The sequence below is a fragment of the Neovison vison genome, chromosome 2 (assembly GCF_020171115.1).
Source record: "Neovison vison isolate M4711 chromosome 2, ASM_NN_V1, whole genome shotgun sequence".
Lineage (NCBI taxonomy): Eukaryota > Metazoa > Chordata > Mammalia > Carnivora > Mustelidae > Neogale > Neogale vison.
Genome location: NC_058092.1, coordinates 55,509,570 through 55,536,749, shown reverse-complemented (window position 1 = coordinate 55,536,749; position 27,180 = coordinate 55,509,570). Strand labels below are relative to the sequence as shown.

Sequence of the window (27,180 nt, the reverse complement as noted above, 5' to 3'; positions counted from 1 at the left end):
GCTCCCCACTGAGCAGAGAGCCCAATGTGGGGCTTGATTCCAGGACCCTGAGGCCATGACCTGAGCCGAAGGCAGAGGCTTTAACCCACTGAGCCACCCAGGCGCCCCCATGACTTTTATTCTTAATGTAAGAATAAAGGTATTGTGCTTTAAGGGTGAAGATCACACATCTACCTAAATGGATTTAAGTAATCCGTCATAATGTTCAAAAATTAACACTTGCTTTGTCCAAACATACATTTGAAAGTCATAAAAACAAATTCCTCAGTAACAGGTTGAGAAAAGAGTAATTATTTGCTAGAAGTTACAGTAAAAAGGGCACTTAGAGTTAACTGCAAAATGAACTAGCCATTTTGGATACTTAATGTAAATATAAAATGTGCTACTGAGATAGTTAAATTTTAATTATCTGAAAAATATATTCAGTATAAAAGATGAGCCTCAAATGTTACATTTTGGTCAAAGAAAATATTCTATGGCCCCAACTCAAAAGTTCACTCAAATCATAAATGCATAACGGGGATTATGCACCAGGATGCAGAAGAAATTATACTGCTATAGTAAGCCCAAAGAACTATGTGACAACTGTGAGCAGGTAAAAAAAAAATAAGATCTCAAGACACTAAGCCCCTTACGAAACAAATAAAATTGCATTGGAGAATTCCTTCCTTTCCTTGAAAAACGTGGGAATCTTGATTATGGGTACCTAGGTGAATGGCTTCTGGGCTACTGAATATAACTAACTTATAAATACCTCCTTAGGGTAACTGCATATTCTCATCAAATGGTTAAAAAAGAAAACAAAGGGGCACCTGGTTGGCTCAGTGGGTTAAAGCCTCTGCCTTTGGCTCAGGTCATGATCCCAGGGTTGAGCCCTGCATCAGGCTCTCTGCTCAGCTGGGAGCCTGCTTCCCTTCCTCCCTCTCTGCCTATGTGTGATCTCTGTCAAATAAATAAATAAAACCTTAAAAAAAAAAAAAAAGAGAATATCTGATAAAGTAGTATCAATTATATCTCTCCCTGAGCTTCTTGCCCTAGTCTTAAGGGCAGACCCTTAGCTTCTTATTCTGCCTCAGGACAGCATTAGACCACATGCCCTCAAACCTGTTTAGAACCAAAAAAATGGCTGCTGAGCCCTCTTTTTTGTTTGTTTGGCTTGTTCTTAGGGGGGAGGTAGTGAGGAAATAGAGAGGGGTCATCAAATGAACAAAGTATATTCACTCCAGCAGTGCCAGTGTGAGACCAAAGGTCAGAATAAGGGATAATCATTCAGTGTTGTTCTTCTAGTTTCTGTCAGGGAGCTTAGCTCTCCACTGGCCCTCCCATAAGACAGTTATATCTGAATGCAGATGCAGAGCTTATCTCTAATTCACCGGTTTTCTCCTTTATTAGTCTCGGCTTGGCAACTGTCTTACTTAGGAAGACCATTTTAATTAAAGCAGAAATCAAAATAATTCTCTGACACGTCTTCCTTTTCACCACAATGATCTTTGGTCCACTGTATATTTTAAGCGACATTAACTGAACCTCAAACATAATAGAATTCATATGCTTTTTTCTGAGATAAAAGTAGAAATGTTTCTGTACAGTATTAATGCAGAACCCGACACCTGCTTTCACCTGCTTTATCTTTTCTCATCCTTCAAGGTTATTACGCTATCAGAGAGAAAACTATCCAAAACTGTGTCCTTGTTATCTTCTTTGCTTCAAATGCTTAAAGTATTTTCCGGATAAAGTGTTACAGCTTTCAAAGTATTTCATAAATACCTGTGTACTCCTGATGTGAAATGGCTAAATGGCTGGTGTTTTGGTCTAAGAGTTAACAAGAATATCCTATCAAAGCATTCCAACTTATTAAGAAAATTGATGCTACACAAAAAGAATAAACTCCTTAAAAGAAATGGTCACTATTGACTGTTTATTTTTATTAACTTAGTTTTTAGTTTTTATTATATTTAATTTTTATTATAACATAATTTTTATTAAACTTAGTTTTTAGTGACATCAACAGGAGTTCTTTACAATTTATATTCTGTTAGTATATATGTATGTTGGTATTTGTATGCTAGTTCTGTGGTTATTTACAATTACTATTTTTATAACACCTGCACTGGAAGTTTAATACAAACCAAAACTAAATTACCTGGGCTACTAAAAGTGCCCTTCATCATGAACAAACAAAAGTACTTTTCTGGTTGCTTACCATTCTGATTACTATTGCTGATAGTGCCATCTTCTTTCTCAGACTGGCTGTTACTACTATTTGAGGCAGTTGGGGGAGGGGACGGTGCTCGACTAGATGCAGCACTTTCACTTTCATCTAGAAGACGATCCATGTAATCCCTTAAAATTAAGTGAAATAATAAAATAATTACTTTCTTATATTAAAAAAAGCTGAAAATTAAAATTGAGGTTAAATTTAGAAGGCTCTATTAACAAATATGTCCTAATTTCACTTACATTTATTCCAGTGCCTCATCTACCTCACCAGCATCTGAACATTTAAATGAAAAGCTGCATAAGGACTTTAAACTAGCAAATTTTAGACACCTATATGAAGGTTTAAAACTTTTAAAACTATAGGTAAGTGCTCAGAGTGGCCCAATTAAAATCAGAGGATCTGTAAGTGAAGAGCAGGATGGTGCCAATCAGGAGTAGAGAAGAATTTCTGCACAAACACAGACTGAAATTTTAAAGCTCCTAAAGATTATGTGATGGCTATAGCAATACCTGAAAGACAAATTCAGGCCTACAAATGAATCACTTCCCTGAACTTTCTTGGGTAACTTCTGTATTACCATTCTGCTAGATCTGAGCTATAAGAGGCTAAGAGGCTCTTAGTTCCTCAGCTTATCTGCTGGCTTAGTCTGCCAGCCTACCATTAGAGGGGAATTCACTTCCTTAAGTTACTCCTGAACTATATGGTATGGGAGGACAGCTGTATTAAGTGACTTTGGGTTGGGTTTACAAGATCTGGGCTAAAATACTTATCTCTGAGGTTTCCTAGGATCTTTACCTGGAACATTATGTATGTATCTGTGACACAGAGTTGTTGCACAAGAAGTGTGCAGGGAAGTGTTTTTGTAAACTATAAAGTGCTACGAAGTCATTAGAATAAAGGTCAGCGAACTGTGGCTTATGGGCTGGCCACTGGTTTTGTGAATAGTATTTTGATGGGACAGAGCCAAATCCACTCATTTACATAGTATCTATGACTGCTTTTGCACAACAGCAAAGCTGGGTGGCTGCAAGAGAGGCCGAAGGCTTGCAAAGCCTAAAATATTTACTCTAGCTCTTTACAGAGAAAATCTGCTGATACCAGTGCTGGACTCATCCCCCAAAGGCAGGAATTTTAGTCTTTTTGTTCACCACTGTACCACCTGTGCCTAAGTTGTGCATGGCACAGAGTAGAAATTAAAAAAACACAAAACAAAACAAACCAAAAAAACCAAACAAAAAACCCACAACAACCCGTAAAGCCATTATTTTAAAATTGCCTCAGAAAAATTTTAATAGAAATATTAAGACAAATCCTTAGAATTTCTGAGCAGGTGAGTAAAAATGCTTTTAAAAAGTAAACAATGGAAAGGTTTAGGATTTTACTGAAAGTCTGTGGCAATAGTCTACAACAGACTATTAACTGTGGCTGTAATATCAAACTACATGATCACACTGTCCCCTGGGATACAGGGATATAACGAATACAGGGACCTGAAGCTTTCAACAGTCTGAGTCAAAACACATATCAAAGAAACGTATATAACCATGAGCTAATCAATTTACCATTCTAGGCCTTATTTTCACGCCTATAAATAGATGGAATTAAATTTGATGGTATTTTAGTCCCCCCCCCTTCAGCTTTATGCCATGCATCATAATTCTAGAACAATTATGTAAAAAATTTGAACTACACAGAAACACAAATGAGTATGAACACAAAGAGATTTCAGAAGCTAAGACTAGTAAGAACAGATGATACATGATGAGGAAGTGTTGGAAATAAATTTGGTATGTTTGGGATGGATAATGGAGGATGTGAAAAGCCAAGCAAAGAAGCTAAAATTGACTAGATATGGCAATGATATTGTGAAAGTATTATTATTTCTCAAAGATTAATGGCATCCACAATGCTTAAGGAAGGAGAAGAGGCAGGTGGGCCATCCAGGAGGTTGGAGTAGCATTCAGATAACCAGAATTATGATGGGTTAACTTTTAGTTAAAAAAAAAAAAAAATATATATATATATATATATATATATATATATATATATATATATTATTTGCAAGGTTTCTACAGTAAAGTCTCTAATTTGCATATGGCTACCAGTTCTTCCTGGTGGTGGCTAACAGAAAATCTGTAGGAAGATCTTTGTAAGGCATAAAAATGGCTAATGTGCTTCATTCTGGTGAACAAACGAAAGGTAAAAATTTAACAGAAAAATGAACAAATAACTTTCAGTATAATGTACTCTAAACTATGGATTTTGACTAAAAAAAGATGAAAAAACTCCTATTTCTGTCTTATAATAACTTAATATTTTGTGCACTAGAAGTGCAACTCTTAACTCCTGGAAACAAACTGAAAAGAATCTTCATGTTTATAGAAAACCATAATTTCTCCCTATTTGGGCAGTAACGTATAGTCCAGTCACAGCTTCTTATGGAAGATGTAGCACAGCTAAAAGGGATAAATTGGAGTAAAACATTACAGTTCCATCAATTAAAAAACAAAACAAAACAAAACACTTAAGCCTACAAAACCACAGTATTCTCGCCTGGGGGAAAGAAGCCATATTTGTTCACTTCATACCATTATACCAGGGGATCACTGTAAAATCTTAAAGCATGAGAAAAGAGATGATATGGGATTACTTTTAACTGCAGCTACTCCACCTACTGAATACTTAACCTTAAGAGGAATCAAGGTTACAGATACAAGGATCTTCAAAAAGTTTCTGGAAGCTATGGAGAGATTATTAGAGAAACTCAAATGTTTGGCAGCACATCCCTACCTAACCTGTTGAGCTTGACAGCACAGAGGACCAACTAAGCCAGCCCACAACACTTCCCTTGGTGATGCTTTCTGAAAGAGAAAACTGGATGAACCATGGGTCTGACCCAGCATGGCAATTCTTATGTTCTTATTGCTGGTGACGTCAGATTGCCTGCAGTTCGTGTGTGAACATTATTTCTGAAATGGGTGAAAAAAATGAAAGATGTTACTATTGCTTTTCCCTATAGAATAGCCTGAAAACTGACTATTTTAAAATAAACTCTGAAGACCAGATAGCTGCATCTAGTTCCACATCATTATACCTCAATGTAACCAATAAATCATCATGAGAAAAATTAACTCTCAATTTATAACATTAAGCAATTAGATCAAATTTGGAATGCTATGTATGAAATTCAACTCTAGCCATCATGAGCTTTGAATAATGGGAGATGAGGCACAGAGCCCAGTATTCAATGATTTCTGGGGCAATCATACCCATTTATTCTCTTTTAAATAAATTTGCTTTGGATTTTATTTTAGAGTGTTTGATTCTTCAGTGAAGTGACCAGAAGAGACACCTGTAAATGAACATGACCAGGAAACAGTCTAGCCTAGTAGTCTGCAAAGCACAATCAAATATGCATATAAGCACATCTTTCAAAGGCAGTTATTTGGCCAATCCTAAGAATTTTACTGGTACACATTGACCAAATGAAGTCACAACTCAGCATTATTTTTATTCTGTAAACAGCAGGAAATAATCAAGGATAGAATGGTAAAGTTTAATTCCACCTTAGCCATTCATCAGCATTTTAGAGCACCTCAATGAGAGACAAAGGGTTCATTCAATACTTGATGTACGTGAGTAACAAATTATTAGTGGCAGCAGGGACAATTTGTTTTTCCAAAGCTAGACTGAATGAGGCTAAGAGATTTTGGTGCATGACAACTGGTACAGGCATACAAAGCATTTTGTATGAAGCCTACATATAGTAACCCACACTCCCTATTTCACTGGGAGTAAACTGAAGTTGCAGGACTAATTATTAAATATTTCTGTTAAAGGAAGTTTTCAAGAAATCAGGGAAAAGGGAAGTCACCATGGACATGTTCTTTCCTCTTTAAAGAACTTTGTAACAAAAAACAAAAAACTTTGTAACAAAAAAGAAAATGAAAATTGACCTGATGAATTCTCTCTCTATATTTTCCCTTTTATACCAGCTATATCCAAATCTTAGTTTGGTTCCTGGGATCAAAAGTAGACTGGACAAGGAAAGACACTAATTTCCATTCCTTTTTAAAGGGCCTTTATTAGGCAGATAGCCATATAGCTTATGAAAAGAGTCTCTTTCCTATTCTCACTGTGCTCACAGTATTATTAGATTAAAACTATGTGCTTATACTGAATGGAACAGAAATTAACAAAAACATGCTTTATCAGCTGTTATGATCCATTTTATTTCCTGAAAACATACTCTTACATTTGCTTTGATGCATTTATTGTCTCAAGCAATATTAATTGTAGTTCATAATCTTTCATAAGATACTGAAAAGTCTAAATTCCTGTGAAAATATGTCTATAAATGGATACATTTAAACAAATGTAAACTTTTATCATACTGAAAGAGATTCTAAAAATTACAATTTTATCAAGAAAAAAATTCAAGAGCAAAAAATATAGGACTCAACAGAAAAAATACACTCACGTTACACCAGGATGAAGATTATATTTCTTTTTTCCAAATCGTGTTTGCTGAGCAAAGAAATCGTAACGTTCAGATTTTTTCCACATATAATAGAAAGCTACACATTCACCAACTGACCTTGTTCGAACCTGTAAGAAACAGTTGTTTTTAAGAATCATCTCCTCCTTAAAGGAGTTATTTCATGAAAAATATCTGGGTCTGAAAACAAATCTGTATGTACCTTAAGTAATATATAATACATTATATAAAATATTAACACTGCAACAACTTTCTTAAAAACCACACTTTCCAAACTCCCATTGAGAGAAATAATACACTGGCAAAAAATCTTCAGATATTTAGTATTATGCTTTTTAAAAAACTATCATATTAATTTATCATAAACATTCCTTTATTGAAAATATCTGGAAGTAGCATTTAAGCTAAAATTAATATTATAAACAGTGTGCAAATACTTTTACTCACAGAGTACCTAGGGAGTCTACATTTAAAATTCCATTTAAAAGATTCTCTTAGTAGTCCCACCGGAGATCCAGACTCAGTTATTTTATTTTCTAGAAAGGCTGAGAATATTCCATAATGAGTTGGAAAGTACTGTAATAATGCCAATTCTAATTCATTGTTTACTAAGTTACTCCAGTAACTGTGCTATATTTGTGTGAATGAATGATTCCCCTTCCATAAATGTTCAGCACCAACGGGATTGGGAAATGATGTGGACAACTTGCCTCTTTTTCCTACTTAGCTTGGATAGCTGTGGTGGTGATAGTGGGGTGTGTGTGTGTGTGTGTGTGTGTGCGTGTGTGTGTGTGTAAAATACTGGGAATTTAAAAGGGAAAAAAAAGCCATCTCTTTGAGTGTTGGGATGCAAGACCATATTGCTCTAAGCCATAAATTTCTAATCCCGAAATAGGTGTCCTGTGAGACTGACTGCACCTCAAGACAGTTTGATGACATCCTCATTTCACTACTTGACATACATTTTTCTTTCTTCCCTTATGCTTGCACTTTATAAATCTGGCCCATGTAGCCCATGAAAGCTATCAAGGCTTTTTTTCTTTTTTAAATAAGCTTCTCAAGCTCTCTTTTCCCCCTCCTTTAAAATCTTCTTTCTATATAGACATAAGCAAAGTCAATTGTACTTTACTGAAAGCAAAAATTGGAAAGATATTTTGGGGGCATGCAATGTTGACAATATTATGAAAAATCTTCAATAAAGTAAGCCTAGAACTCATGATTAAGATTCAAACTTCAGGGCACCTGGGTGGCTCAGTGGGTTAAAGCCTCTGACTCCGACTCAGGTCATGATCCCAGGGTGCTGGGATCGAGCCTCACATCGGGCTCTCTGCTCAGCAGGGAGCCTGCCTTCTCCTCCTCTCTCTCTCTGCTTGCCTCTCTGCCTGCTTGTGATCTCTCTGTCAAATAAATAAAAACCTTAAAAAAAAAAAAAGATTCAAACTTCCAATTCCAGGTATAAAAACAAAGTCTTAATGTTTTCACTGGACTATTCTCCCTAAAGAGTTAACTGTCCTCTTTCTGTTCAGTATAACTAGTATATTGGTATAGATAGGTCAGTTGACTTCTACACGACTGAAATAGCACCATCCCAAATATTTATAAAGAAATGGTCTTAGTTTCAATATTACGTAAAGACTGTTTTGGCTAGTTGTTTCAAGTTACCTATTAAGTTTTTACTCCCTAAAAAAAAAAAGGGATTTCTGGGGGCATGGGGGAGGTTCTTGCTGCTGCTAGCTATCATACCAGCTTATCGCTCCCAGAGTCCCCTCCATAGATAATCCATCATGGTTTGGTTAATATAGTGTTTGAGTCCAAACACTATATTAATCTAGGAAATCTAGGAATGCTAGAAAACTCTTATCCCAAAATGTTGCTCCATTCAACTATGAAACAATACCTTTTTTTGTTTTTTTACAATCAGAAACCTACGTGTCTAGTCATCAGTATAATGCACCCCTTTCACAGAATATGCCCTATGCTTGAAGTAATCAGATGATCTGGACACAACACTAAGAGGTAGGATATACTTTGATACCAATACTAAGACTCAAAATTTCTTATTAGTCATTATGTCTGATGTCAAATACCAAAATGCAACAAGATAATCAAGAATAAATTAGCTAGGGGCACCTGGGTGGTTCAGTCGGTTGACCACCCGACTCTTGATTTAAGCTCAGATGATCTCAGGGTCATGGGATCGAGCCCCTTGCCAAGCTCTGCACTGGGTGTGGAGCCTACTTAAGATTCTCTCTCTCTCTCTCTGCTCCCCCATGCCTGCTCTCTCTCTCTCTCTTGAATAAAATAAACAACTAGTTAATGAACAATATAAATAAGAAAAATTAACTCACAGGATTTATAATCAACTATTTATAGAACATAAAATACTCTTAAATGTGCTGAAACAAATTAAGTGGACACCAATCACATCAAGATGTATAAAAAGAAGAATGTGGTGACAGACTACTGAGAACTCAGTCAACAACATCCCAGACAAGCCATCACTCAAAACTTAGATGCTCTCTTTAAGGAAACATGTAAAGCCACACTCCTTGTCATTTCTTTTTGCTAAAAATGTGGCATTTATATAAACCAAGAAATTACTTAATTTCCTCCATTTAAGCTCTGAGATTTTAATTTTGCACATTCTACTTTCCCACAACACATCTTTCTATTCTACATAACTGTACAGTTCCTACTAAAAATCTCACCTGATTTTAGTTTTAAGAGAATTAAACCTAAAAATAAATCTGCAAGTAATTATGAAGTTCTTTTGGGTATACACCAACACTGTATAATTGGTATTATTAATATGGAATGATAAATGAATCATGTTAAGTAAAACTGTCAAATTATAAAATTGTAATATATAATAAAGCTGATTTATTGAGATAGTCTTCTGGAAAATTAAATTTTAAAGCCAAATTAAATTTAAGTATCTGATTCTAGACACTCAGCACTTAAATAAACGTAAAGGATATTTTAATTGTAAATAATGTCACATTAAAAACATTTTGAAGTTTCAAGATTAAACACCAGTTCTTTAAAAAATCTGTCACAAGTTTGTGGAAAAAAATTTGAAGTAATTACACTGTATAAACAGATTCCACCCAGAAGCTGATTAACATAACAGGGCAATTCTTTTTGTTTTTTTTAAGATTTTTAAAAATTTTTATTTATTTGACAGAGAGAGAGAGACAGCGAGAGGGAACACAAGCAGAGGGAGTGGGAGAGGAAGGAGACTCTCTGCTGAGCAGGAGTCCAATGCGAGGCTCAATCCTGGGACCCTGGGATCATGACCTGAACTGAAGGCAGACACTTAATGACTGAGCCACCCAGGCGCCCATTTATCAGTGCAATTCTTAAAAGCTAATATCATGCACTGAAAAGTCACTTGCTAAATAGATCCCAGAAAATATAAGCACATTTATAATTCCCTAAAAATATGTTAAAACATTTGAAGGTAATAAAAATATAAGATGATCTGCATTAACTAAATAACTTTTTATAAAAGAGAGAACATTATCATTACTTACTTTATTGGCCTGAATCAAATGAAAATCCTTTCCATAGGCCTTTAGCCCTTGTTCAAAATTTCTACACTCTTCTTCTGTCCAAACAGATAATTCCTCTGACAAAATGAGGGAGAAAACTGTTATAAGCAATTTTCCCCTAAATAGTGCATATACCGTTATAAATAAAAATATAAATTTCTAATAACAATAAGGTAAGTATTTCACTCCTGAGCTCTATTATTGATGGCTACAAAAGATGAAATGACAAAAATCCTGTATTTAATAAAATTTTGGATGATTTGGTCCCTAATTCTTCAACCTAAACTTGGACCACCTTTCTCCTTTATGATCTATTTATAAGCCACCTTTCAATTCCTTAAATTTGCTATTTTCTTTCTCACTTTCGATTTTTGTGATGTTGTTCCCTTAGTCTAGAATCATTTTCTGCCTCACCACCCCCTTTTTCACCTAGCTAATTTGTTTATATCCGAGCAAAAATATCACTTTGTTCTATAAACTTTCCCTAACGGCCTCTTTCCCCAAATCAGGTTAAGTCCTACTGCAATAAATTTTAATTATACCCTCTAATTTTCCTTGGAAGAACTCATAACTATTTTTCAGCTCCCCCTACCTAGGCTTAGTCTAAGCATCATGAGGGCAGGGCTTTGTTCACAATTATGTCCTCAGAACTTAGCAGGTCCTCCAATTTTTGCTGAATGAGTAAGTATCTTGTTTGCAATATAATGTCATATAGTGTTCTTAGTGAAGCAGGGTGGGAGTCAACTTAGAGTACAAAAACAAAAAATTGGATTTTAGTTATGGCTTTGTTGTTTATAAATTATGTTTGCCTTAGCAAAGGTACTTCAGTTCAGAGACCTCAGTCTCATCATTTTGAAAGCAAAGTTACAACTGTCACATTCCAGAGTTCATAGGGCTATTATTAACAAAATCAAATAAGAAAATATTTAATAAAAATCCCCTGAAATTGAAAAGCATCATGTATTTTTATTTTAATTGCCATATTTTCCCAAAAAGAACGAACAGTCTTAATCCCATTTCCCACAATGCTTGTTATATACAAGTTATTTAACAAGTTACAAGTTATTTATTATTCAGCAAATATTTACTGATTTCAGAAAGATCAGTATTATTAAACTTAGGATATACCTACACGGACTAAAGATCTTAAGTTTATTAAATTTCTGCTAAATCATGAAAACAAAAATTTATCTACACTTACTTACCTCTAGCTGCTTTTACATTAAATCTTAATCTTCTCAATGCTTCTTCTGTGTCAAAATTGCACTTAACCAATTCATATAATGCCTAGAAAAATAAAAGCCTTCACTATGTGACCCAGACTATGAAAAGTTCAAGGCTACAATTTCTTAAAAAAAGTAAAAGCTCTTCCTGAATCCAGTATTTCTTTTCATCATTTCTGGAAGACAAATAATTCTAGGTATGCAACAGAGCACTAAAGAAAAACAAATTCAATCTTGATAATTGACATGTCTAAATATTTAGAAAGCAGGATAAGCAAATACTCTAACTTGGCAGCTACAGTACCTCAGAAATTTAAAAATGAAAACTGTTCTATAAAAATCACAAAACCTGTCTTTTTTGCAGTTCCTATTCTAATTCTAAAAAAAAAGATAATGCTGTTATTAGGTTCATGGTAGGCACTGGTCTACTATATCACTGATAACTTCATTCCAAATATGTACTCCCAACACTGATGATATTTATACATTCTTAGGGATATCCAAAGGAACTTCAAAAAATCCTAATAAAATGTATATGCAGGCAAAATGAGATACCAGTTTTTTGTTTATTTTAGATGAAATCATACTCATGAAGCGAGTATGTACACTAGCTATTTCAGATTCCCTGTTGATGACAGTATAGGAATTTTGGTGTCCAGAACAGTAACATGAATGTGACAGCACTTACATCTATAAATGTAAATATATAAAACATATTAAAATATATGTGGTTAATTTATTTTGGGAAAACCTTATGGTATTTTTTTAAATTGAACTTTAGTTAAAAAAAAAAAAAAGCTGTATTATATTAGCTCCAGGTGTTACCATATGGTGACTGGACAACTGTACACAGTATGCTATGCTCACCAGAGGGGTCACCATACAAGGTGACCTTATCACAATACCACTGAATATATTCCCTATGCTATACCTTTCCTCCCCATGACTTATTCATTCCATAATCAAACAGTTACTTCTTACTCATATACCTGTTCATTGTCTTTTATGTGAGATCCTTCAGGAATTGCTTCTACACCCTTCTCATCACCTGTTCTTCTAGATGCATCCTTAAGAAATACAATCACTTTATCTTCTGGTAAGTACTCAGGGTCCCACAGGAGCTGATCATCATTTTCATATACTAAATTAGTAAAACATAATGTTAAAAAAATGCCAAAAATTGTTCAAGTTTGTGTTAAAACACTATCACTGACCAAATAACACTTAAGAGCCAAAATATTGATTACTGAGAGGTAAAACATAGTCCTAGTATTTGCCTAACTTTGTTCTTGGGCCATATTTATAGCCTAAATGATTTAAGCAATCTAAACAGAGAGATGTCATTTGATAGCTCTTCACCGGAAAGCTAAGAGGACAGCTTGAGTTTACCAAGTCTAGGTCTCTTCATTTGAAAAGCACCACCACCACTTACTATCTGTATGACCTTGGGCAAGTTACTTCCTGCTCTCTGCCTCATCTGCAAAAACAACACTATCACACAGGGTTGTAAAGATTTAAAGCACTTTAAAACAATTCTGGCACATATTAAAGTTCAATGGGTGTTAGCTATGATTACTATTTTTTGAAATAGGAGGTCTAAAGGAATGTGCACCAAAAGTCAACATGGTTTATCTCTTGATGGTGATTTGGGATCATTTTTCTTACTTTTATATATTTTTCCATGAAGCTTAAAATGTATTATAATGAATGTAATTCATTTTCATAAAACGAGTCTTTCCTTTTTAAAAAAAAGCATTTAGCTTTTATCAGAATTTCCATTAGAATAAGATTAAAGCCTAAATGCTATCACAATTTTAAAAGTGAAAGGAAAGAAGGAAGACCTAAGATGAGAGCAATTAAAAAAGACAGGAAGATGGAAATACAGAGTTAAGGAATAGTCAAACGATAGAAAGAAATACCAGAAAAGTGGCACCATCGCAGCTAGGGGAAGAAAAGGTTTCCAGGAGTTAAATGCTGTTAAATGGCCAGTATGAAAACTGAAACAGGTATGCTGGATTTACTAACAAAGGAGGTAAATGTTTCAAGAGCGGTTTTTGTAAAAAGATGGAAGCCCAGGCCACACTGGAGATGATGGAACAGTAATTGGAAGGGGAAGAAGGAAAGCAAGCAGAGAACTCTTGAAAAGTTCAGTTGTAAGGGAAGAGATGGGGTAGCAGCCAAAGAGGAAGTATAGAGTTGAAGAAACTTTCTGGTTTTGTTGGTTTTTAAACATAGGAGACAATAATTTGAATGCCAACAAGAAGGAGCCAGCTAAAGAAAAACTGAATTTAAGAGACAGAGGATAACGGAAAGTGTCAAAGTTCCTTGTGTTATAAAAAGGGAATTAACAGCCATTAAGCATATTCTATGTATCAGGCACTATGTTAGGTGTTTTCATATAAAATTACCTTGTTTCAGACTCCACCCCAACTATATACCCACACTTTAAAATATCCTTCTACCTTTCTGTTCCCTGAAACAGATACTCTTCTTTAAAATACAAGGACAATCTCAAGAAAAATTTCCTTAGTAAACCTCATTCCTTTTCTAACCTGCTGGTACAATCCTAGTCAAACTCTAAATTGTAAAAATACAATTATTTTAAATTAATTAATACTATTGATTTTTGTTCTCTGCTTAGCCTCTGTTCACTGAAGCAGGTAGACTATACCTTTTATGTTCTTGAGACTGATGGGTGAAGTCTTACAAGGAAAACCTAAGAAACACGGAAGGTGGGTCCCTAAGTCCTCAGTGTTCTTCCACATAAATTCCCTATATTGGGCTTATAAAACAAGCCCAAGTGACCTGGAAGATATTTCTGGAATTATTCTCTAAGTTTCAGATTGCCACAGGATACAGATACCCTAGTTAAGCTGAATACAAAACATCAGCAGATGGCACCAAATGACAAGCCAGACCCTGACACTGAGAATACATCTAATTTTATACAATTACAACACACTGAAAAGTAATCATGGATGAGAACAATTAGCATTTCCATAGAGAATAAACCACTGCCTTCACTGCTTTCAGAAAGAGACCAAATTATTTCCACTTAAGTTTCACTCTAACAAAATAGGACTTTTGACTGTGCTCTAAATAAAACAGGCAACACAATTGATATTTTATTAAGTGTCTATTATAGAACTAAATGCCAAGAAATCAGAATATCAGAAAAATACCACTATGGTAAAACACACTAAAATACAGAGGAGAAATAACATCTACAAATATATGAAGAGAAAAACTCTATAAAAGCAACAAAAAGATACAAATACCCTTTATCATAATTACATAAAATGATATGAACTTGCTGGATTTCAAAAGATCACAATCACTGAAATGTAATAGCATCCTCTGAAACTATGGCTTTCTGAATGAATTACAAAGCCTAAACACTGAATCTTTAAAAAGGAAAAACAAAAATATGATGGCAGGTATAATTCACATGTGATTGCAAGTAAGTGGGAGTTTAGGAGACAAGAGCACACAAGTTTACTTAGGGAAGTGCTTATTATGGCACTTTTAAGTAAGAAGCTTGACAAACAAACAAAATGCGTTGTCAAAATAATTCAATGGAGTTCACTGGGTGCGTGTGGTGGTGGTGGTGGTGGGGGAACTAATGTAGAAAGCTGAGAAACCACCACCAAAAAAACCACAAACTTCTGCAATCTGGGAAATTAATTCCCAATGAATAAGTTTATATTAACTTCCAGTTTTAGTTAAAAAAAAAAAGTGTTATTTTTAATGCCTAAGTAAAAACTCAACCTAATCAATATATTATGAGGATGAAAATGCCAATCTATAATCAGCTATGGTGTAATAATGAGGTTTACAATAAAAATCGTCTTACAAGGTCACATTATGATTAATGACCTACATTTTAAGTTGTCCAGCTGAGGTTTTCCTATGTATAAGCTAAATGAACTGCCTTTTTAACATTATCAGCATCAACTAAGAATAACATGTGTTTCAGTAACTTAAGAATTTGTCAAATGTCCATTAGAAATGACGATTTACATGGTCCTTTGCTATTCACTGCTTCCTAATTCCCAGCCATCATTTCCTTACTCTAAAACTCCATCAAGAAAGCATGAAAATTCAGCCAGAAAATACCTTAGCCCCTTTATCCTCTTGACCTTGATCCCTCTAGGTAGTCCAATTAATTCTCAATCAATCTAGTCCAGAGTTCTCAACCTCAGCAGTACTGACACTTTGGGCAGATAGTTCTTAGTTGGGGAGTGGGGGTAGCAGCCCTCTCAGGGTTCTAAGATGTTTATCAGCATTCAATTCAGTCTCATCACAAAAGCTGCAGTGTTCAGTTCAGTACATGAAACAAAACACACACAGAACTGAAAAATCGTGCTTTTCATCTACTCAACACTTCTTTGGGAATTAAATCCTTTCCATCTGGTCTGAGTGGGGCAGACACCACAACCTGGGTCCCCAAGAACAGATAAATGAGCCAAGGCAAGCCAGAATACTCACTCTTCTCTCTGGTCACAGTAATTACTTCTGGCTCAGTATGACTCAAACTAAGTCAACAGAGGTTCTCTCTAGGACTTTTGCGGGAACAAAGGTGGATGCGGAAGTTCTCATTTTTGTGGGTTCTCTAGCTACAAGGACAGTGTAAAGTGTAAGCCAGGAGCTCCCAGGAGCCATCTTAGCTTGTCTGGCAATAAATGAAAGAGAAAAAGGGGAGGGACAGCTGATATAATAATAACCCCAAAATCCTGTTATATTTGAAGCCACCCAGTTAAGCAATAGGTATTCTTTTTTTGCTGAAGATTCTTTTTTTGCTAAAGCTAACCGAATTGTGCTTTTGCCACTTGTAAGTAAAACAGCATAAACCAGTGCTTTCTGAAAATCTGAATAATAATAATTATACCTAAATAATGGGTAAGATTAATCATCCACTGAACATTAAGGTCACTCACTGAGCACTTACTATGTGCCAGACATGATGCTGTTAAAGTGACACATAAAAACATCACATGTAAATCCTCATAACAGGCTCTGTAAATAAATGCTCTTTTATAGCTGCTTTATAGATGAGGAGAAAAAGAAGCTAAGTAAACATGTTCAAGGCCCAATGCCTATGTACTTATCAAAGTTTAATGCCTCCATATCAGTTCTGTTAACATTATTCTGCACCTACCTAGTAACTCAGCCACCAAATGTTTACTATCTATGTAACAGACTCATACTAGGTATTAAGGATATAAAAATGAATAAAGAAATGGTTATAATACACTGTGCTGAGTTTAAGTGCTAATTTACATAAATTTAGGAAATTGTGTAGTTGAGACTGTAATAAAGGTTCAAAGGAAAAGGATTCAAACACAATTGTAACAAATCTTATTTATAGCATTGTTTGAAACAGAAGTGATAACTGATGAGGAATATATAAGCTGCATGGAGTCTAGTAAAAAAAAGAAATCAGGAATCAGAGGGAAAAAAAAAAATCTATCAATATCTTTCCAGGATACTCAGTAATAGGGCTTCCTTGTATCAGTGAAACAATTCCAATCCATTTGTGTCAAGTAATTCCTACAGTGAAGGTATAAAGTATATTAGTTTTATGGCATTTTTATCAAAATCACTCAAATCAAATACTCTCCTTTTTGAATGTATGCTCACCAAACCAATGAATTCTATCCTCTAAGGGAAAGAATGCACTAATCATTAATATCCCTTTAACAGTTGTTTTCCAATGGTGTAGTTTACCTAAGTTTCACATGCGTCTGGTTTGTTTGCACAGGATATCCTAAGTGGTAACAAATGCTGGGTATCATGACAAAAGTTTGAACTCCTAGAAATAGAAAACTGAGGAAGTCCCTCTACCACAGTGACCCCTCCCACGTAGTATCACCTGCTAAACCTAGTCTGATCCTCACACAATCTAAAATGTTTAAGTTCATATGGTAAGAAGCTTCGCAAATCATACCTTTCCTGAAAAAAAAAAAAATGTATACAACTGCTTTCTAAAATTATAATAAAACTGAAAGCATTAAACCAAAATTTAAAACACTGAAAATTAGAGATCTTGATCATTTACTGTGACATCTGACATTACAAACATGTTAAAATAAAACAAAACATATTAAGAGGTAAGTAAAACTACCTTTAGCTCTAACACTAACCTGCCACATATAAAACCAAGATACTTTCCTACCCACCTACAAAATACAAAATTTTCTAAGATAGACACTATCATTTTTCATAGTCAAAACTTTAAAAAAATTTCATAAATTAGAACTAATGGCTAACTCTCAGTTCTTTAGTTGGAGAAAGAACTCCATGGTGAACATGTACTAATCATTATATAGCATATAAGGAAAGCATAGTATTTAAAATTCAATGACAAAAATAAATACAAATGTCAATGGTTCACTTATTTTTGCACACAATTACAATATACTGACAAAACATATGCAGAAAATTTCACTATGTAACAAAATCACTCCATAATGGTACCTTTAATATTCCTGTATGTTGCAGGAATTAACTTGAAAGCACAAGTTATTACTGGTGTGTTAAAACATTTTTGTATCACTAGAATTTACCGGCCTGTGCTGTTCCTTTACTGCCTCTATTTACTACTTCCCTGAAGTAGTACTTCAGAAGTACTTAAGTACTTAAGAAGTACTTAATACATAAAGGAAGTTTTGGGAGAGAATCTTAAAGAGGAAACAAAAGAATTCTACAACTTTGAAAGGCTCTGCCTATGTAAACTGAAATGTGAAGAAAACAACTGAAATAAAAGAAATGAAGAAAAGACTTCTAGCACTGAATGATCTCATACTACACATGAACTTCTTAAACACACACACACAGCATTCTTTCTGGAACTCACCCTAAGCAAATAATTGAAACGGACCTCAAATATTTTATGCTGCTGGAAGTTGAAGTATTTATGACTTACCTTATAATTTTTAGATAAAATGATGGAAAAATTATATACAAGTTAAGTACAGAAGTTGTTTCCCAAATTATTTTACAAATAAACAAATAACAAAGTACTCAATTTTAGTAAAAGTTTCAATACTTAAAGTGAGTTTTTTATATCCTTGTTTACTTGAGTTTTTAAAACCTAACAACTTCCCTTGACATAAAATAACTTAAATATAAATTATACAGGTTATAAAAGGCTATTATTTAAAATATGAAAAAAAAAAAGAAATAAAAAGCTGGGATGTTTTAAGTCCCTCAGTATCAAAAAGGCATTCATTTTTTCTTGTTAGATTTCTATGGACAAACTGGAAAAAACATTAAACATTTCTTCTTATAGAAATAATGAAGAGTCCTCTTTCATAAATCAATAGGGTAAGAAATTATCATGATCATATTCCATTATAAAGTAACAGTTCATCACTTCAAAAGCATGAATGTAAGCTGTATAACTTTATTAATAACCCACCTTTTTCATTTTCTTTGTATCTACAAATGCCAACTGGAATCTCTGCTTGAAACATGGAGCCCACCATAATCTCCTATTTAAAAATAACATGACACATTAGTTAAGATCTAGTAACACAGATTTTATATCCATTTTCTAGCTTTACCATCTTCCTGGGTTTGTTCATGGTTTCTCTGTCATAAAAGACACAACCAATTAACTACCTCAGAGGAGTATTATGAGGATGAATGAGTTAATAATAGGTAAGAGCTTGGATATGATTGGATGAAAACATTAGTAATAATGGGGTATAATGCAATATACACAATGAATACAAACTTTACTTCAAAATACGGAGAAAAAGAAGTAAAAATGAATTCTTATAATTCAATTAAGATAACTGCAAACACCCTGAAAAATAGAAAATCCAATTCAGGTCCTTTAAGATACTTACAATCTAAACTATGGACCATGAGTCAGCATCATTAGGTCACCTGGGAAACGGTTAGAAATATAAATGCTCAGGTTCTACCTGAGACCTACTGAACCAGAAACTCCAGGGATGGGACTCAGCAAATAGTGTTTCAACAAGCTGTCGGGTGATTCCAACACACACTTCAGTCTGAGAACCACGGATTTAAGGTAAAGAAAGTAACAAAAAGGGTTTGTATAAAGCTCAGTAGAGGGTAAATGGATGAAACTCCAAACTGGATAAGCAGGTTAGTGCCTGACTTTCACAAAACAATACAAAATGAAAAAAGTAACGTCCCCAAAACATAATTAAATGTTATTTTAGGAAATGTGGTCATCAAATCCATATAGTCAAATCACAAATCAGAGGAAACTAGCTGTTCAGAATCTGAATCACAAATCAGAGGAAACTACCTGTTATGAGATCACCACTGATGAGATACCACAAAACAGAGGGACCAAGATTACAAAGACCCTCCCTTATCTGGTGGCTAAATGTTAGGAAAAAATTTATTACATTTTCAAAATAAAGATGTAGGCAGGAAAGGTACAAGTTTAAGGTAACAGTTTAACAGTTTAAATAACAGTTGAGGGGTGCCTGGGTGGTGCAGTCAGTTAAGCATCCAACTCTTGGTTTCAGCTCAGGTTGTGATCTTGCGGTTGTGAGATGGAGCCCTGTGTTGGGTTCTGCCCAGAGTCTCCTCCCACCCATGTGCTCTCTCTAAAATTAATTAATTAATTAAAAAAAATAAGTAATAGTTTAAGTAATTCTTACCATTTGAAAAGTTCCTTTCTCCCTATTTTTGCCAACCTACTGATACTAAGATCTCATTTTATCTGGTGTAACTCCAAAGACATGCTCTGTGTAATTAATTTATTGCTACACCTATATAGGAAAACCAGTCCATTTTCTAAAAAAAGTATCACATACATGAATACTGTTTTTCTGAAAATAAATAAATTGGGAAAAAAAAAAGTTAAAAAAAAAAAGTATCACATACAAATTTTCTCTGCTCTTAAAATGTAATATTCCTCCATGTTCTCCCTTTTTACCAGTATAAAAAAAAGAGCACCCTATCACCATTTCTTGTGCCTATTTTAACTTTACTTACCAATTCCTACCAGAGAATAGACAATTATGTTAGCAATCCTCTCTGTCTGAGGCACCTGTAAAAATATAGATGCCTGGATCCATTCCAGACCAGTTAAAATTAGAAATCTCTGGTTGAAAGCCCTGGTAATCAGTATTTAAAAGTTCTCTAACTGATTCTAACACGGAGGCAGGTTTGAGAACTTTTGGACTAGTATAAAAAAGACACTTCCTTTTTCCTACTGAGTTTAGGACACTTCTTTTTATCTGCCGATTTGTTCTGAAGGGAAGGGAAATAAGACTTAAGAGCATTACCTATCAAGTGTCTTATGTATAATTTTCATTAAATCCTCACCAACTTCAACAAGGCTAAAATTTTTATTCTTGTATTACACCTGAGATGACATTCAAAGAAACTGTTCTTCAGGAATGCACTATTAATAAGTTCTGAGGCTATAAACTGGACTCAAATTTGATTTCAAGGCTGTTTCCTCTACCCTAGTTTCTAGAAAAATTCAGTATCTTACAAGACACAGAAGATGAATCTAAATCGTGACAAATTTTACTACAACAAAATCACACTAAAACAAATAGTCTGGATTTACTGTGGCCTGTTTTATTACATAATTTTCCTGCGGAAGGGAATATTCCCCCATGTTCTCCCTACTCTGAGCTTTTGTTCTTTCATTAAAAATAAAATTTAAAAAAATAAAATTAATTTAAATTAAAATTTTCATTAAAGATAGTAATACTCAATTTTACAATCAGTACTTACTCAAATATTCTATGCTATACTTTTATACAATTTTATACAATTTATTTGTATAATTGTATATTATGACATAATTGTATACAATTTAAGTTGAAGAGAAAGTTTAAGAAAACACAGCTTAAGAGAAAAGATATATAAACTTGAATATATGGTAGGAAGTAACAGTTTAAGATGACTTCTAAGGTTTATAGCTCTTCATAATTTCTGCATGGTATAGGAATCAGAAAAAAACTGTGGAGTAAAGAATGCTTGCCCAAATGGGCAAAAATAGTGGGTAACTCTGTGGTTCTTTTTTTTAGTCTTCAACCCCATCATTCATTCATCATTCGTTCAAATTAATTAACACATAATGCACTGGGCTAACCTTCCCTTACCATTCTAACCCACACTTTCCTTTATCATTCTAACACACTGAGAGGTATCTTTTTTGTCTATACATATTTTTTTAATTTAAATTCAATTAATTAACAAATGCATTATTGGTTTCAGAGGTAGACGTCAGTGATTCATCAGTTGCATATAACATGTTCATTATAACACGTGCCCTCCTTAATGTCCATCACCCAGTTATCCCATCCCCCCACCCCCAACCCTCCAGCAACCCTCAGTTTGTTTCCTATGTTTAAAAATCTTTTGATTTATCTCCCTCTCTGATTTCGTCTTGTTTTATTGTTTCTTCTCTTCCCCTATGCACCTCCATTTTGTTTCTTAAATTCCACATATGACTGTGACCATATGGTAATTGTCTTTCTCTGACTGACTTATTTCACTTAGCGTAATATGGTAAGATGTCTCTCTCTCTTCTAAACATCTCTTCGGAAATCGAGAAATGGATCAATTCTGGCAGAAGCCCACAATCCTTGGGTAGCCCAGTCTGAGTTCATTTGAATACTTCATTATTCCTAATAGAAACTATATGACATAATCTTTTATTTTAATTAGCAAGGATGTCAGCTCCTTTGTTTTTTTTTTAAGATTTTATTTATTTGTTAGCGAGAGAGAGATGGAGAGCACAAGCAGGGGGAGCGGCAGGTAGAGGGAGAAGCTGGCTCCCTGCTGAGCAAGAAGCCCAATTTGGAACTTGATCCCAGGACCCTGGGATCGTGACCAGAGCGGAAGACAGACAATTGACTGAGCCACCCAGGCGTCCCCCAAAACCAAAAAACTTTAAACCACCACCACCAACAACAAAAAGCCACAACAAAGGCTCAAAACTATTAATGAATTAACTAATTAAACAATCATGACATAAAAAGTGCAGAAAGGCCACTTGATTTGATGATTAGAGCTATTCTGCTTCCAAAAAAAAGACTGTTTACGCACTAAACTTAACAGCAAAAACAAAACAAAACAAAACACTCAATGGAGTTTTTAAGAGCAAAATCGAGCGAGCTATCTCAATAAGAATGACATCATTTTTTCTATATAAATGATCTGGTCTAATAAATTCTACCTGACATTTGACACATTTTCCTAGTAAGTTCAACTGTTTTGCAACAGCTTAAAATTAATTCTTTTACTTACCTGTATAATTTGTACAGTTATACAATTTTATAATTAAAAACTTGTCAATATGTAATCTTCAGATTAATTTTAGAAATTACATTATGCATAGTTATCAAGAAGCTCAAATCTGTCTCTTCACCCAATATGTTTTGAGTTGTAAACACTGATATTAATATGGGATGGAAAAACTTACAATCTAAATTATTAAACAAAATCTACTTAACAGAATCAAAGCCTCAACTGCTTTCCCAAATATATAAAAAAAATTTACTTGTGATACTTTTTAGAGTGCAATGAAAATCTAAATCAGCACTAGTTCAAAATTTCACTTTCTATTGGTGGTTTGAGACTGACTTGCTCAAAAAAGTCAAATTCTTTCTAAACCATTATATTATTTTATTAAAAAATAAGTACTTTTCTTACCTCAATGTATTAAGGGGAAAATCTGAATATCTACCAAACATTTAAATGTCACAAAAGGGCTTACCTCAACTTTATAAATATATAGCTAGGAAAATATTAATCATACTTGCTTTTTAATGTTAATTTACCTAAACTTTGGGAAACTATGGCTCTAACTACCTTTTTCCAGTCTTCTGATGGAATATAATCTTCATCTTCTTCAGATTCTTCTTCTATTTCGCTATCTACAACAATAAATAAGACAATATACAAAATGTTTATCCTGTCCACATCTGTATATCTGTATATTATTTTTACATCTACCATCAAACATTTAAGAAGCCCTAAAAGTATTTGCACAATAGGACCAAGATATTTCTGATCAAAAAATACTCTCTCAGTTTAAAACAAAGCAAAACAAAAAACCCATAAACTTTCTGGGACAATTCTAATCTTAGAAAACTATATTCTTAGTAAATGATTACTTCCAAAAATTTAAGAAAAAAATTGAATTAGCAGATCAAAATAATCTGTTTCCAAACCTAATTCTTTCTTCCCTAATAAAAGGAGGATTTGGACAAAACAAAAACTGGTTTCCAATCAGTGCTCCTTGAGACACTGAGAACTTTGTAGCAACACTTTGGAGAGAATGTGAAGGGAAGGCTACAGATGAAAACTTCCATCCTCCCCAACCAACCTCTGATTTATTCAGAGCAGGCAAAGAGCCACTTGTTTACACTCTGGAGTAAAAATGTTTTTACGTAAAGGGGTAGGAAATCTGAAAACAATTAAACTGTCAGCATCTTCTCAAGTATAAAATGGTATACAAAGTTCAAAAAGGTAACATTACATATAAAAATTAAATCTTTCTATGGAAAAGCTAAGACAGCTTCCGTGCATACATCTCAACTAAAATACTGGATCAGAAGTATGAAATAAATACTGTTTTAAGATTCAGTCACTTAAAGAGGCGCCTGGGTGGCTCAGTCGGTTAAAACCTAAGACCTTTGGCTCAGGTCATGATCTCAGGGTCCTGGGATAGAGCACTGTATCTAGTGAGGCTTCCCCGCTCACCAGGGTGTCTGCTTCTCCCTTTCCTGCCCCACCTTACTCATGCTTTCTCTCTCTAATAATAAAATCTTAAAAAAAAAAAAAAAAAAAAAGATGCAGTCACTTAGCATCCCACTTTTAAACAAACTCTTAGTATTAACATAGTAATTTCAGTAACCAATCTCTCCTTACACTGACAGATTTTTCAACTGGACTGTATCTTTGACCAAAACTCACAATGAAGTACCGTTAGCAGTACTACATTCACTTTTAAAGTAAATATGTATCAGAAACCATTCACATGAAGCAATAGCCATGTTCATCAGTTACAACACTGCTCCACTTCATGAGAGGTTGTTGTTCTTCAAGTGTTTTTTTCTTTTAAACCACAGAAATTCAGACCTCAAGTTTAAACCAGTAACACTAATGGTTGCCTTTTTCTTATCAAAGAGCAGTCATCCAGAATAATAATTCCTGCTTAGAATGAAACACCATGGAGCAGATAAAGCATGCAAATATTCAAGATACATACATTAAATGTTGATTCAACTACTGCACATCTCTGACTAGATCATAACTGTAGTAAATTTAGCAGCATTCTTTCTGTGTATGACATACTCTCACCTCAAGAGGAAAGCAGTTCTTGAGAACTGGGGAGCCACTGATTAGAGAAAGCAATGCTTATGAAATAGCTAAAAAAGGCTAAGAGGCAAAGAAAGTAGAAAATGAAAACTAAGGAAATGACTAGGAAAAATAATGATAGTTATGAGACAAATTAAATTTAAGGAAGTGTTGGGGGTTAAAAAAAAAAAAAAACCAACACATTTTTTCCCACAGGAGCCTGCCAGTGGGGAACAAATTGATGGACGTTTTAGTGGACATGGATTTTATTTAAGTAATCTCCACCCAACATGGGGCTTGAGCTCACAACCCTGAGTTCAAGAGTCATGCTCTTTACCGACAGCCAGCCAGGTGGCCCTGGAATGTCATCCTTAAGAGACACTTAAGAGACATACGCATAGACTTTATCATCAGACAGCTTTAAAAAACTCAGATCAATTTTATGGAGCCAATAAAACCCTTTGGAAATGCTGGTCTGACACCTTGCTTACAGAGCTCCCCACAGCCTTACCAGACCCTGCTAACAAACACTAGCTGTATCTGCAGAAGTCTGGACTCAAGGACAACTGATATGGTTGCAGCCTATGTACAAGCAAGGCCCCAGATTCCTTACCTTAGAAAATGAGCCTAAGAGCCTATCCAGGTTATACCAGCTCTCAAAGCATACCTATAGCCTCTTCTCCTTGTCCCTGACATTGGGGACTCAATTTTGCCTCATTCTGATGTCAAGTCTCCACCCCAAAGTAAACATGGGAATATATGGTTAAGAAAAAAAAAAAGAAAGAAAAAGAAAAGACTAAGAAAAAAAGAACACATTCAAAATCAAGTAGTACAGTGACACAACAATCTCTGCAATCTACTCAGGGACAATGGGGCTCTAGCACTGCTAAATGAATAATCTAGAACAAAACCCATTACTGTTTAGCCAGATTTCAGAGTAAATGAATTCAAACAGGTGAGTGAAAAACAACTGGCATTTTACATCATACATTAAATAGTAAAAATTATCCAAACAACAGCAACCAATGATGCTTACTTGTATCGAAATATTTACATCGACGTGGGCGTATTATTTCTTGGGCATCTTGAGAAGCAACAGATTGAGATGGATCATCATTGGAAGACTGAGTTTCATCCTCTTGACCTGATGAATCCTTTATATTCTCTTCCTATGAATAATAAATTAAATTTAAGATATAAGGAAAATTACTGCAGATGAAAGATTAGAGTATTCCAAATACAACTAGAAGACTAAAGTAAAAACACTAAATGCAGGATGGTATTCTGGATTGGAACCTGGAACAGAAAAAAGGACATGAGAAGAAAAACTGGTGAAATCTGAATTGTCTATAGTTTAATTAATAGTATAGCACCAGTATCAATTTGTATTTTTGATAAATACACCATGAGATGTAAACTGGGAAAGTTGGCTGAAGAGTACATAGGAACTCTACGTTATTTTTGAACCTCTCAAGAAATCTAAATTATTTCAAAACAAAGTAAGAAAATTGAATATAGAACTACCAATTAGCCTTTTAAAACAACAGTGTTTTGTTTTTGTTTTTTTTTTTTTACGTTGGTACAAATTTGTTTAGAAGAAGCACTGAAAAGAAATCTGGAATGATACAGATGAAACTATTGCTTTTCAGGGTAGACTATAGGGGACTTCCTACATTAATAAAATTACTACTTAAACAAGAATAAAGACTACGATCTTAATAAATGCATATAACCTTACTTTATTTTCCCCACTACAGCCACTATTATCATCATTATCAGCATCTTCATCATCTTCACCTTCTTCTTCCTCTTCTTCTTCCTCCTCATCTTCTTCAGGTAGTCGAATAGTACTATCATAACCATAAAGACTGAGAAGTTCATGAATTGGCATGTCTCCTTCCTAAAAAGACCAAATAAAAAGTTAATTTCTGAATAAGTGAATATTTCATATTCCTATAATTCATAACTTCATTCCATAGAGAATACTCTAAGAACTGTATCAAGAATTTTCAAAATCATAAAAGGTGAATGAAACAATTCTGAAACCCAGGAAAATCCTAGTCTTCCAAGAATTTCTAGAAGAGACTAAACCAATTCTCATTGCTAACAACAAAACCTTTAAGCATAAGGAAGTGACATTGGTTTAGAACTGTTCTACGCAATCAATTCAGTGAATGTACACTGGCAGTTAACACTATGTATAGATGCTCACACTTTAAGAGCACCATACATAATTCGGGAGTGGGAAAAAACAATTAGAAAAGAGACTGGAAAACGGGACGCCTGGGTGGCTCAGTTGGTTGGACGACTGCCTTCGGCTCAGGGCGTGATCCTGGAGTCCCGGGATCGAGTCCCACATCAGGCTCCCAGCTCCAT

The 27,180-nt window shown here is 34.4% G+C and overlaps 1 protein-coding gene across 7 annotated transcripts in view; it reads right to left on the bottom strand.

The window, feature by feature from the left end:
• The window catches only part of MIER1 (MIER1 transcriptional regulator), a 62,590-nt gene that overhangs the window by 3,544 nt on the left and 31,866 nt on the right, over nucleotides 1-27,180 (bottom strand). For 6 of the 7 annotated variants that reach the window (XM_044238433.1, XM_044238427.1, XM_044238428.1 and 3 more), the window contains 9 exons: nucleotides 26,543-26,704; nucleotides 25,841-25,973; nucleotides 23,314-23,378; nucleotides 18,914-18,986; nucleotides 12,483-12,634; nucleotides 11,476-11,557; nucleotides 10,253-10,347; nucleotides 6,702-6,829; nucleotides 2,204-2,343 (listed from right to left, as the gene is read on the bottom strand). In XM_044238433.1, the coding sequence (XP_044094368.1) occupies nucleotides 2,204-2,343; nucleotides 6,702-6,829; nucleotides 10,253-10,347; nucleotides 11,476-11,557; nucleotides 12,483-12,634; nucleotides 18,914-18,986; nucleotides 23,314-23,378; nucleotides 25,841-25,973; nucleotides 26,543-26,704 (1,030 nt within the window). Of the gene's footprint in view, nucleotides 1-2,203; nucleotides 2,344-4,283; nucleotides 5,191-6,701; nucleotides 6,830-10,252; nucleotides 10,348-11,475; nucleotides 11,558-12,482; nucleotides 12,635-18,913; nucleotides 18,987-23,313; nucleotides 23,379-25,840; nucleotides 25,974-26,542; nucleotides 26,705-27,180 lie in introns of those variants that run through there. The other variant, XM_044238432.1, reaches the window with a different exon arrangement.